General features: G+C 37.4%; 1 protein-coding gene across 8 annotated transcripts in view; it reads right to left on the bottom strand.

Annotated features, from left to right (window-relative positions):
- Window positions 1–12878, bottom strand: part of RNF170 (ring finger protein 170) — a 44424-nt gene that overhangs the window by 13479 nt on the left and 18067 nt on the right. For all 8 annotated transcript variants that reach the window (XM_045055483.1, XM_023252553.2, XM_023252552.2 and 5 more), the window contains 2 exons: window positions 5621–5696; window positions 2350–2458 (listed from right to left, as the gene is read on the bottom strand). In XM_045055483.1, coding sequence (XP_044911418.1) covers window positions 2350–2458; window positions 5621–5696 — 185 coding nt within the window. The remainder of the gene's footprint in view (window positions 1–2349; window positions 2459–5620; window positions 5697–12878) is intronic.

Raw genomic sequence — 12878 nt, 5'->3', positions numbered from 1 at the left:
TTTATCTGATATCTTTTCCTACTTTCAGAGTGCTGTGTTAGCTAATATTTATTAATTTGAGCAATCTAATTTCATATAGAAACTATATGAAAGCAAAACTTATAAATCTTGTCAGTATTAACATCTGTAATGATGCCTTAGTTTTATCTATGACCTTTTCACTCAAAAGTTCAATGTGTTTTGACATATGTTAACTTATTTAATCCCACATCTCTTTTCTACAAATTGGGGAACAGATGTCCTTGTTTTGCAAATTATGTAATGGCCACTGCCTGCACAGAAAAACTATGGTCCAGCAAATCAAACACTTCAGTTCACACACATCTGCTGTGATATGCTTAATGTTTTCCCTTTTCTTCAACCTTCCCCCTGTATAAAAAGAGAGATCCACCTAAATAAGATGGTGGGAGAGACAATGACATTAATCTGGGTCACAATCTCTCTCAATCTATTTATTTGTAAAATGGGAAAAACACCTCATAAGACTGCTGGAGAATTAAATAAAACAATGTGGGTTACAAATGCAAGTAAGATGAAGTCTGTTGCTGTTATTATTTTTAACACACTGTAAAGGAACAGAACTGTAGTTCCATATATAGGAACCAAGCTAAGGTGCTCTGGATATATACGGTATCAATATACTTGAACTACCATTCAAAGAAACACATTTCTGTTTGAGAAGCTGAGTAACAACTTTTTTGAATCTTTGAACCTAGAGACAGTAAATAAGTGTCTAGCAAGTACAGCAGGATATCAGAAGCAATCTACCCAATTACGTCAGACCCAGAAACCAAGAACACAATACAGCCATCTTTGAATTGACTAGGTTATCCACTCAGTGAATTACCTAAGCCTGGGCTGGCAAATAGAGTTCATCTAGCCTGCCAAACCGCACTGATTCTTAACACCTGTCCAAAGTATTGTGTTAAAGGATGGCCATTTAGGCCATATCCAGACTCAGAAAGAATGTCCAATTGATTAGGAATATCTACCAGAGGTTCGAGAGGGGGAAAAGTATCTGCTTTCTCTGTGGTCATTTAATTCCCTGTAGCTGATCTTTCATAATTTTGCTGCTCATTAGCATTCCCAACAAAGACACTGAAATAAGTGTTTTATAACTTGTTAGCTAATTTAGGCAAAACCTTTAGGGAAGACAATGAAATTAATGGATGATGCAATAATAGGACTGGTCAGGTATAGAAAAGGTATAGAAAACCCTGCATTGCATGATATGGATTTCAAAGTATTTATGCCATCCCTGAGAGCATAAATAATAGCACTATATACCTAATAATTCTATATAATCCCAAACAAAAGATACAATAGGGAGAAAGAAACTTAAAGGATCATTGTATGCTGTATTTTAAATTAGTCTTAAAATGGAAAATGGGTACATTTTGGGAACAATTAGAACCCTATCTTGAATATAGCCATTGGAACAAGAAAGAAATACTACAAATAAAACAACAGGTCTAGTGAATGGATAAATGTTAAGTAGAGAGTAGTTATGTAAGCCACTAATCACGTAATAGAATTGACCACAGGGTTTGAAGTAGACCTACATTTAAAATCTGGCTCTTTCTCTGGCTGGGTTACCCTTTATAAAATTTCTTAGCTCAGTTTCAGTTTCCTCGTATCTGGAGTTTGACACAATGAAGTAACTTAAATGTCCAGCACATAGCAGGTATGTAGTAACTGACTCTCCTCAATCTCATAGGAGCACAATAAGCAATGACTATATGATACCTCGTTCTCTATGAAATCTTTCTGGAGGAAAGAAATGCCCAGAGGTAGAAAGCACCCCTTACTGATACTAAGTAAGTGTGAAATTGGTGTTCCCTTCTTGTCCTACTATATGCTCTGTGTTCTTATTCTCTCTTACAAACCCTCCTAAGGTCACACACACACACACACACACACACACAACAGGCTAATAACTTTTGTGCTGACGCAGGATAAAAAGGAGGTAGGAGAGCTAAGGGAAGGTCTTGGGCAGGGTCCTTGAGAGAACCTTCCTGCCTCGGGAAGGACTACCAAAAAGTGATAAACAATGAAGGATTCAATGAATCCCTCATGGTATTCATATACTTGAATTACCATTCAAAGAAACACATTTCTGTTTATTGAGAAGTTGAATAATTAGGTTTCTTTTAATCTTTGAGCTCACAGATACTAAATAAAAGTGGCTAACAGGATATCAGAAGCAACCTACCCCACTTGTGAAATATAAAATGTAAATTAGGAATAATTTAATAATAAATAAAAAGTAAATTAGGAATCCAGCCCATGTACATTTATGGGTCTTGGTCTAAATAGTCACTTTTACCAAATATAGTATTGTTTGCTTACCACAAAAAAGATGTCCACAGTTTGTTTCAACAGGGAAGGAGGCTTGATGTAAACAGATTGGACAATACATGTCAGTGTAGAACTGCTGTCGAGCAGCAGCAGGGGCATCCTGAGGAGAAAACAGGGATTCATAATTACACAATGCACACAGGCTTTCAAAGTTATCTCTTAATTATACTTAAGAACACAGTCAACAGTGTATAATCCTCATCAAGTTTTAGATGTGCATTAGCTTAAAATCTTATAAGTTTGATAAAATTATGAAGCCAAATTGTTGTTTTATTAAGCTCCACGGTCTCTACCTTCCTTCCTGAGCACATTTTAAAGACAAAAACCTACATTGACTCAGGAGTTTCTCTTTCACTGTTAGAATGACTATGTTATTCTGAGAAACACAGGCTGAGCTAATGCAAAAGCTAAAGATATATCAAGCGGTTTCCCAAGTAATAGCTTTTAATCATTTCTTACATCTTTTTCATTCATACATTCCTGGTAAGTGTTGCACGTGTGCCGTGCCTCACAAAGGAACCAGAATTAAACTTGCAAAGAATATTGGTCATTTTGGAAGAAGGAAATTTAATACCATTGGTACCTTGAACTTAATCTTCCACATAGTCAGATTAGTAAAATTTAATGTTCCCCAGTTACATCACTGTTATGAGATTGTAATAGGAATGTTGAATAGAATCATCACTACAAGAAGCATCCAGATATCAAAGAACCCATCAGAATGTAAGTGCTATGAAGGAGCACTTTACCTATAGGACTTGCTGCAGTGACCCAGGCACTGGAAGGAATCTAGCACAGTATGTAATGTGTATCTTTGAAGATACTTATAAAAAACTATATTCACAGCACCCAGCACACCTCTTATAAAGTAGCCAGCATTAAAAACGTCAAATACAAAAAAAAAAAAAAAAATTATAGAATTCACTAAATATGAACTATTCTTAGTTGTAAACCAAATCAAAGATTTTTGTCACCTGGGTGGCTCAGTCGGTTGAGCATCCGACTTTGGCTCAGGTCATGATCTCACAGTTTGTGAGTTTGAGCCCTGCGTCAGGCTCTGTGCTGACAGCTGGGAGCCGGGAGCCTGCTTCAGATTCTGTGTCTCTTTCTCTCTCTGCCCCTCCCCCACTTGTGCTCTCTCAAAAATAAATAAACGTAAAAAAAAAAAAAAAGATTTGTCACCTAAAACTAATAAACATAACCAAAATCTCCTATTTCTTATCAGTCCTAAAATACTAGAATATTCTAGAAGCTATGGTCACACCTTGATGTTATAGTCTTTTATATTATTTAAAACAGAAAAACAGAAAAACACATAGCACTTAATTAAGTCTCCCTCTCTACCTTTTATCTTATTATTCTTTGTAAATTAACTAAAACAAAACAAAAACAATTACCAGTTACCAGTGCTGTCCAACAAAACTTTTTGCAGTAACGGATATCTCCTTTATATCTTTGAGTATTGAGTCCTTGAAAGGTGACTAGTGTAATTAAAACATACTGAAATTTAAATTGTATTTAATTTTGGTCAATTTAAAATTAAATGGCTACATATAGATAGTGGTTACCATACAGACCCGCACAGGAAGGGCTAAGTCACTAGCTTTATTCTAACTAAAGCTACATGCCAGGTGTGAGGTAGGTGAACTGGAAAGTGGTGCAAAGAAATCTGGAATATCCAGCTCAGTGTAGGACTTCTGGATAGCCAGATCTATTCATGTAATTCCAGTGTGCATTTAAGTAAATCTTAGTGATCTAACATGTTAGATGGGAATGATACTTGTTGCCTTACTTGTGTTTGCAGATTAAATAAGATAGTTGTAATGTGAAAGCACTCTGTAAATTATAAAACACTATCCCAGTATGAATTATTAATAACAACAGCCCTTGAACAGAGTACTATTAACATGCTTAAGCTATTTTTACATCAGTGAATTGAAATTTTATGAAGGCAGGAATTCTTGTTTGTTTAGCTCACAACTGAATCCTCAATGCCCACAACAATGTCTGACATATGGTAGATGTTTAATAAATATTTGGTGAATGGATAAATTATAAAACCCTCTTTGGAATTAAAATTTAATTGGTGGGAAATCAACTTTTAAGGGTTGTTTTTTTTTGATATTAGCTATCTTGGCATGCAGGTGTATAATATCCTACTTATTCCAGCCTTCATGAAATACATTTCTGGTTCGTAGAGAGTCCATTTGGTTAAAAGCAAAGAAGAGGTAGAAAAGTTTTCTTTTTTTGCCTCACTAGTTTTATTAACTTTGACCACTGAAGAAAAACAAGAGGAAAAAAAAAAGCCACCCCTTACAGTCATTTCTTTGTAGGTCTTAGATATTAGAAAAATAGCTTATCTAGGGTGCCTGGGTGGCTCAGTCAGTTAAGCATCTCACTCATTTCAGCTCAGGTCATGATCTCATGGTTTGTGAGACTGAGCCCCTTGTCAGGCTCTGTGCTGACCGCATGGGGCCTCCTTGGGATTCTCTCTCCCTCTCTGACCCTCCTTTGCTTGCATGTGCACATGTGGTCTCTCTCTCAAAATAAATAAATAAACTTAAAAAAGAAAAATAGTTTTTCCATTACATTTCATTAAAGCCCAATTAGATAGCTATTATTTCCTCACAAATAACTAATAGGAAAACTGCCGGGTTTTTTTTGTTGTTGTTGTTGTTTTTAATGTTTATTTTTGAGAGTGAGAGTGTAAGCAGGGGAGGGGCAGAGACACAGGAAGACAGAGAATCCAAAATGGGCTCCAAGTTGTCAGGGCAAAGACTATGTGGGGCTTGAACCCACAAGCCGTGAGATCATGACCTGAGGCAATGTCTGATGCCCAATTGAGCCACCCATACACCCCGGAAAACTGCTGTTTTTAAAGCAGTTTTGGGGCGTCTGGGTGGCTCAGTTGGTTAAGTGTCCAAGTCTTGATTTCGGCTCAAGTCATGATCTCACAGGTTCAGGAGTTCAAGCCCCACATCCAGCTCCCGCTGAAAATGTGGAGCCTGCTTGGTATTCCCTCTCTCTCCCTCTCTCTCTCAGAATAAACAAACATGCACATGAAAACATTTGAATAGTTAAAACTAGTCATTTGCCTAATCTGAAAATATACAATCAATAGAATCACTTAAATTAGTAAAACAGGAAAACACCCCATGTTTCCAAACAGTAATTTATTGTTTCATCACCATTTCATATGTAAGGAGAATAGCAACATCTACCCCTTACATAAATACACATATTTATATAATAGCAATAGTACCTGTTCTGTTTGAAGTTGCTCCCGAAGCACCCTTACTAATTCTTGGTTTTCTGGGTGAATGTTTTGATGGGCGTTTCTGTTAAATAAAATATAATAAGCTTTGAATACAAAATATTACCAGATGAATCCGTTTTCTTTATGGGTCTAATTTTCAACCAAGAACTTCATAAACGTAAATGATGGCACACAACTGTACTCCAATTCCAGGACTGAACATTCCAGGCTACTCTGTGAGGCGTTCTAAGGTTACCGAATACAGCTGATTTCAGGTTCAGCTGGCAAATGATGAAATCCAGAGGCCTAGCACCTTGTAGATTTGATGTAACTGCAGGCTTACAAATCATCTGAAGAACGATTAACACGTTTATTTCTTCTGCAAAATTCCTTCAAAATAAACTATATAATTCTAGATATTATTATACATTTGAACACTTTTGCATATCTAATTAGATCTTTCTCCCATAGAGCTTTTCACAGATCTTCATAGAGCTTTTATGAGGAAAGGGGGACAAAACAACAGAAAATAAAACTATGTCATACAGAAAAACCCAGATGTAACATACCACTTATACCTTAACATTAACAATTAAAAGGGAGATTCAAAGGCAAGAATTTAGTGGCTGATACACAAGGATGAGATAAGGTATGTGAGTATTGGAAATTGGAAGGGGTGGTTTAGGTTGGCAGGGTGCGGTTGAAGATTTCCATCTGAATCACAGCTTAATTCCATTTGGCTGTAACAGTTTCTTCTAAACTTAAACATTTTTTAACAGCAATATTTTAAGTCCACAAAATCCCAGTGTTACTTTATATAAGAGCCTTTATTCCCTGGGTGAGCTAATACCCAACAGTGATAAAAACTCTAAATCAATAACTTAATGGGACATGGAAAACTTTTTAAAATACATCTTACGATTATTCAATTTTTAGTAAAAAATCCAAATTTTAGGAAAAAAGCTGGCAAAAAAGAACCATTAGTTTTGAAGAACATTAAAAAAGTCAAATTTCTTTTTTGTTTTAATTTTTTTAATGTTTATTTATTTTTGAGATAGAGAGACAGTGTGAGCAGGGGAGGGACAGAGAGAGAGGGAGACCCAGGATCCGAAGCAGGCTCCAGGCTCTGAGCTGTCAGCACAGGGCCCGATGCGGGCCCCACGAACCGCGAGATGAGGACCTGAGCCGAAGTCGGACACTTAACCAACTGAGCCACCCAGGAGCCCCCAAAAAAGTCAAATTTCTAATCAGAAACTAAACATAAATGTAATAAAGCTACTTGAACTGTTTAAACATCTTAAATTCTGGTGGATTATTTAAATATTACCTTCTTATGACTGAATAACGATCTCTGTGGTGGAAACAATCTATCCGGAACAGCACAAGGAACCATCTCATTTAAGTATCAATAACTACCTACCTAAACAGCATTTCTCTGTTCTTTGACGGTGGAAAACCATTCCCTTCTCCTTGAAAGAAAGAGAGTTACTACTTTTCAGAGTACACATACAAACCATGTAACTGGAAGGTCTTTCTTTTGGTTTCTTTCCATAAAAGAAAAGATACAAGATTGTAAAATCTAGTAGTAGAATGTTAGAAAAGTCAAAGTATAACCAAAGAACAAGATAAACAGCCTGAGATGTTGAACGCAGCCTGTAGTTTAGGCAATTAAATGGGATTAGCAACTGTGAGTCCAGAACCAAAAATCTAGAAAATAATGGGATAATTAAGACAGACTGAAAGTGAGATTAGAAAACCTCAAGATGTGATCACTTCAGCGATGAGAAAATGACAGCATTTGACACTAGGTCTAAAGATGCCAAGGAAAACAATGGCTCTAATACAGAAACAAAATATATCATTTACCAATGATTTATGGTCCTTTGTTATTCATGAAAGGAGAAACCAAAATTATCAAACCAGTTATGTGGCTCTGGAAAGAAGTCAGGAATCTCTGATAAGAGGAAATAAATGATATCCAAACTCTGGGTCAAGAAACAAAGTCTGAATCAAAGTTCACAAATGTGCAAGAGCAAATCTGTGGTTTATAGGTTAAACTGCTTACCAAACCCTTTGCACTGGTTTTTAGTATGTCAACTAATGGCAGCTATTCATAACAGCTTAAGAAGGGAGGACAAAAAGATTTAGAAATAAATATAACTGTAATACACTGCTGAAGGAAATTAAAGAAGACATAAATAAATAGAAAGACATCCTGTGTTCATAGACTAGAAGACTTAATATTTTTAAGATGTCAGTACTACCCAAAGTGACCTATTTACATATTCAGCGCAATCCCTGTCACATCCCAACAGGATTCTTTGCAATATAGAAAAACCCAGATCTCAGGAAGATGGCAGAGTAGGAGGATCCTGAATTCACCTCCTATGGACACATCAAGGCAACAACTACATACAATACAATTCACTCTGGAACTGAAGACTGGCAGAACAGCTCCTCCACAGCTAAAGATATAAAGAGAGGTCCACATCAAGAAGGGTAAGGGCAGAGATGTGGTCAAGAACCAAACCCTCTACACAGTATCCCGCAAGTGGGAGGGATATCACAGGCATGAAGGTCAACTCTGAAAAGGGAGATAAAGCTTAACATTGGGCATCCCCAGCCTTGGGGAACTGCACTGCATTCGGCCTATGTAGCCAGATGCTTATGGGAGACAGTTCTGATACTCTCTTTCTACCTTGCTAACCTTGTTAGTCCTGCTCGCCCCATCCCAGCATTCACCTGTGGAACTGCCCCACCCAATCATTCTACCCTGGCAGGCACCCTTTCAAAGTGGTTCCTGCCCTGGTGCACCCAGCAAGCAGTCCTGGCTAGAACTGGCATCTGCTCCAAAGCAATTCCTGCCCCAGAGAGGGAGGAGAGCCAGCCCCGCACACCAGCATGGCTGCACCAGATGTGGCTAGGACGCTCAGCCGGTGGTGCAGGAACCAGCCCCACCCACCATAGCAGCAGCAACACACATGCCCAGGCACAAGCAGATAGCACCTGCAGCCTACAGAGAGGACACCATTGGAGCACCTGGTTCTAGTGATGGAGGTATGGGGGGTGGGACTGTGCTACTGGGCCCCAAAGCACACCTTCTACAGAAGGCCAATATCTTCAAGACTAGGAGACCTAGCTGACATACCTAATACATAGAAACAAACACAGAGAATCAGAAAAAATGAGGGATGGAAGATTATGTTCCAACCAAAAGAACAAAACCAAACTGGAGAAAAAAGAATTAAACAAAACAGAGATTAAATAGTCTACACGATGAAGAGTTCAAAATAATGGTCATAAACATTTTCACTGTACTTGAGAGAAGAGTAGATGAACTCAGTGAGAACATTACAAAGAGAAAACATAAAAAAAGAACCAATCAAAGCTGAAAAAAATACAGTAAGTGCAATCAAAACTACACTAGAGGGAATCAACAACAGAAGAGAGGATACAGAAGAACAATTCAACGAATGGAACACAAGGTAGGGGAAAGCATCCAAGCTGAACAGAAAAAAAGAATTTTTTAAAAAATGAGGATAGGTTAAAGGATCTTTATGACAATATCAAGCATACTAATATTCACAATTATGGGGGGATCCAGAGGCAGAAGAAAAATAGAAAGGGGGAGAAAACTTACTTAAGAGATAATAGCTGAAAACTTCCCTAAACTGGGGAAAGAAACAGATATCCAGGTCTAGGAAGCACAGAGAATCCCCAAAAATATGAACCCATAGCAGTCCACACCAAGACACATAATTAAAATGCCAAAAATTAAAGATAAAGAGAGAATCATAGAAACAGCAAGAAAAAATAAAATAGTTATATACAAGGGAAACCCCATAAAGTTATCAGCTGGTTTTTCACAGAAACTTTGCAGGCCAAAAAAGGTCTGGTATGATATATTCAAACTCTAAAAAGAAAACTATAACCTATAACTAAACCAAACTATAAACTAAAACTAAAGCCTATAACCAAGATTACTCTATTTGCCAGAGTTGTCATTCAGAATTGAAGGAGATATAAAGAGCTTCCCAGACAAACAAAAGTTAAAGGAGTTCATCACCACTAAACCAGCCTTATAAGAAATGTTAAATGAAACCTTAAGCAGGGGGAAAGAAAAAAGTCAAAACTATAAGTAACAACATTATGAAAGGAAAACATTTCACTGGTAAAAGCAAACATACAGTAAAGTTAGTAGATCGTTCATTTATAAAACTGCTATGAAGGTTAAAATACAAAAGTAGTAAAATCAATTATATCTACAAAAACTAGTTGAGATACGCACGCGCACACACGACAGGGGTGCCTGGCTGACTCAGTTGGTAGAGCATATGAATCTTGATCTAGGGTTGTGAGTTCAAGACCCACATTGGGTGTAGAGCTAACTCAAAAAAAAAAAAAAAAAGGGGGGGCGCCTGGGTGGCGCAGTCGGTTAAGCGTCCGACTTCAGCCAGGTCACGATCTCGCGGTCCGTGAGTTCGAGCCCCGCGTCAGGCTCTGGGCTGATGGCTCAGAGCCTGGAGCCTGTTTCCGATTCTGTGTCTCCCTCTCTCTCTGCCCCTCCCCCGTTCATGCTCTGTCTCTCTCTGTCCCAAAAATAAATAAACGTTGAAAAAAAAATTAAAAATAAAAAAAAGATACACAAAATAGAAAGATGCAAAATATGACATCATATACATAAAACATGCAGGGAAGGAACAAACATGTATTGCTTTCAGAATATTTTCGATCTTAAACAACCTTCCACTTAATGTAGACTGCTATATATACATAGGATATTACATATGAATCTCACAGTAACCACAAACCCAAATCCGACAATAGACACACAAAAAATAAAGAGAAAGTAATACAAGTAAACACTAAAAAAAGTAATCAAATAACAAGGGAAGAGAGCAAAAGAAAAAGAAGGAAAAGAGAACAAAAACCAGAGAATAGCTGACAAAATGGCAATAACTTCATACCTATCAATACTCACTTTTTATTATTTTTTCATCATAGTAAGTGCACTCTTTAATCCCTATCAGCTAATTCACCCTTCTCCCCACCAATCTCCCCTCTGATAACCATAAGTGTGTTCTCTATAGTTTTGTCTTTCTCACTCTTTTTCCTTGCTCATTTGTTCTGTTTCTTAAATTCCATATATGAATGAGACCATATGGTATTTGTCTTTCTCCAACTTATTTCACTCAACATTACACTTTCTAGCTCTCTCCATATTGTTGCAAATGACAAGATCTCATTCTTTTTTATGGCTGAATAATATTCCACTACATTTGTATACCACATCTTTTTATCCATTCATCTATAGATGGACACTTGGTGGGGGCACCTGGGTGGCTCAGTCAGTTGAGCATCCGACTTCGGCTCAGGTCATGATCTCACAGCCTGTGAGTTCGAGCCCCGCGCTGGGCTCTGTGCTGACAGCTCAGAGCCTGGAGCCTGCTTTGGATTCTGTGTCTCCCTCTCTCTCTGCCCCTCCCCTGCTCATGCTCAGTCTGTCAAAAATAAATAAACATTAAAAAAAAATTATAGATGGACACTTGGCTGCTTCATAATTTGGCTATTGTAAATAATACTGCAAATAAACACAGGGGTGTATGTATCCTGTTCATTAGTGTTTTTGTATTTTGAGGATAAATACCCAGTAGAGTGATTACTGAATCACAGAGTAGTTCTATTTTAAATCTTTTGAGGAACCTCCATACTGTTTTCCACAGTGGCTGCACCAGTTTGCATTCCCACCAACAGTGAACAAAGACCCTTTTTCTCCACATCCTTGCCAGAACTTGTTGTTTCCTATGTTTTTGATTTTAGCCATTCTGACTGGTGTGAGGTGGTATCTCATTATAGCTTTGATTTGTATTTCCTTGATGATGAGTGATGTGGATCATCTTTTCATGTGCCTGTTAAGGTCTCTGGATGTCTTCTTTGGAGTAAATCTATTCATGTCTTCTGCCCATTTTGTAATTGGATTATTTGTTGTTGTTGTTGTTTTTAATTTTTTAATGCTTATTTATTTTTGAGAGAAAGAGACAGAACGTGAGCAGGGGAGGGGCAGAGAGAGGGAGACACAGAATCTGAAAGAGGCTCCAGGATCTGAGGTGTCAGCACAGAGCCTGACGCAGGGCATGAACCCACGAACTGTGAGATCATGACCTGAGCTGAAGTCCGACGCTCAACTGAGCCACCCAGGTGCCCCTATTTTTTTGGTATTGAGTTGTATAAGTTCTTTATATATTTTGGATACTAACCCCTTACTGGATATATCATTTGCAAATATCTTCTCCCATTCAATAGGTTGTCTTTTTGTTTTGTTGACTGTTTCCTTTGCTGTACAGAAGCTTTTTATTTTGAGGTAGTCCCAATAGTTTAGTTTTGCTTTTATTTCCCTTGCCTTAGGAGACATATTTAGAAAAATGTTACTACAGCTGTTGTAAGAGAGAGAGCTTCCTGTGCTCTCTTCTAGAATTTTTATGGTTTCAGGTCTCACATTCAGTTCTTTAATCCATTTTGAGGAAACTCTCATAAACAAGCTAATGTTACACATACAGAAACTAGAAAAAGAATGAACAAAGTCAAAAATTAGTAGAAGGAGGGAAATAATAAAGATCAAAGTAGAAATAAATGAAATACTCAAAAAAAAATAGATCAGTGAACCTAAAAGCTAGTTCTTTCAAAAGATAAACAAAATTAATAAATCTTAGCCAGACTCGTCAAGAAAAAAAGACAGAGAACTCAAATAAATAAAATTAGAAAGAGAAGTTACAACCAACATTACAGAAATACAAAAGACTGTAAAAGACTACTATAAAAAATTATATGCCAACTAAATTGACAACATAGAAGTGGATAAACTGCTTATAAATATACAATTTTCGGGGCGCCTGGGTGGCTCAGTCGGTTAAGCATCCGACTTCAGCTCAGGTCACGATCTCACAGTCCGTGAGTTCGAGCCCCGTGTCGGGCTCTGGGCTGATGGCTCAGAGCCTGGAGGCTGCTTCCGATTCTGTGTCTCCCTCTCTCTCTGCCCCTCCCCCATTCATGCTTTGTCTCTCTTTGTCTCAAAAATAAATAAATGTTAAAAAAAAATAAAATAAAAAATAAATACACAATTTTCCAAAACTGAATCAAGAAAAAAAGGAAAATCTGAACAAACCAATTACTAATAACAAAATTGAATCATAATCAAAAAACAACCAAGAAAAAAAAGTCCAGGACTAGAAGGTTTCACAGATGAATTCTACCAAACACTTAAAGA

This window comes from Felis catus, chromosome B1 (assembly GCF_018350175.1).
Source record: "Felis catus isolate Fca126 chromosome B1, F.catus_Fca126_mat1.0, whole genome shotgun sequence".
Taxonomy (NCBI): domain Eukaryota; kingdom Metazoa; phylum Chordata; class Mammalia; order Carnivora; family Felidae; genus Felis; species Felis catus.
This window is presented reverse-complemented; position numbering and strand designations above follow the sequence as displayed.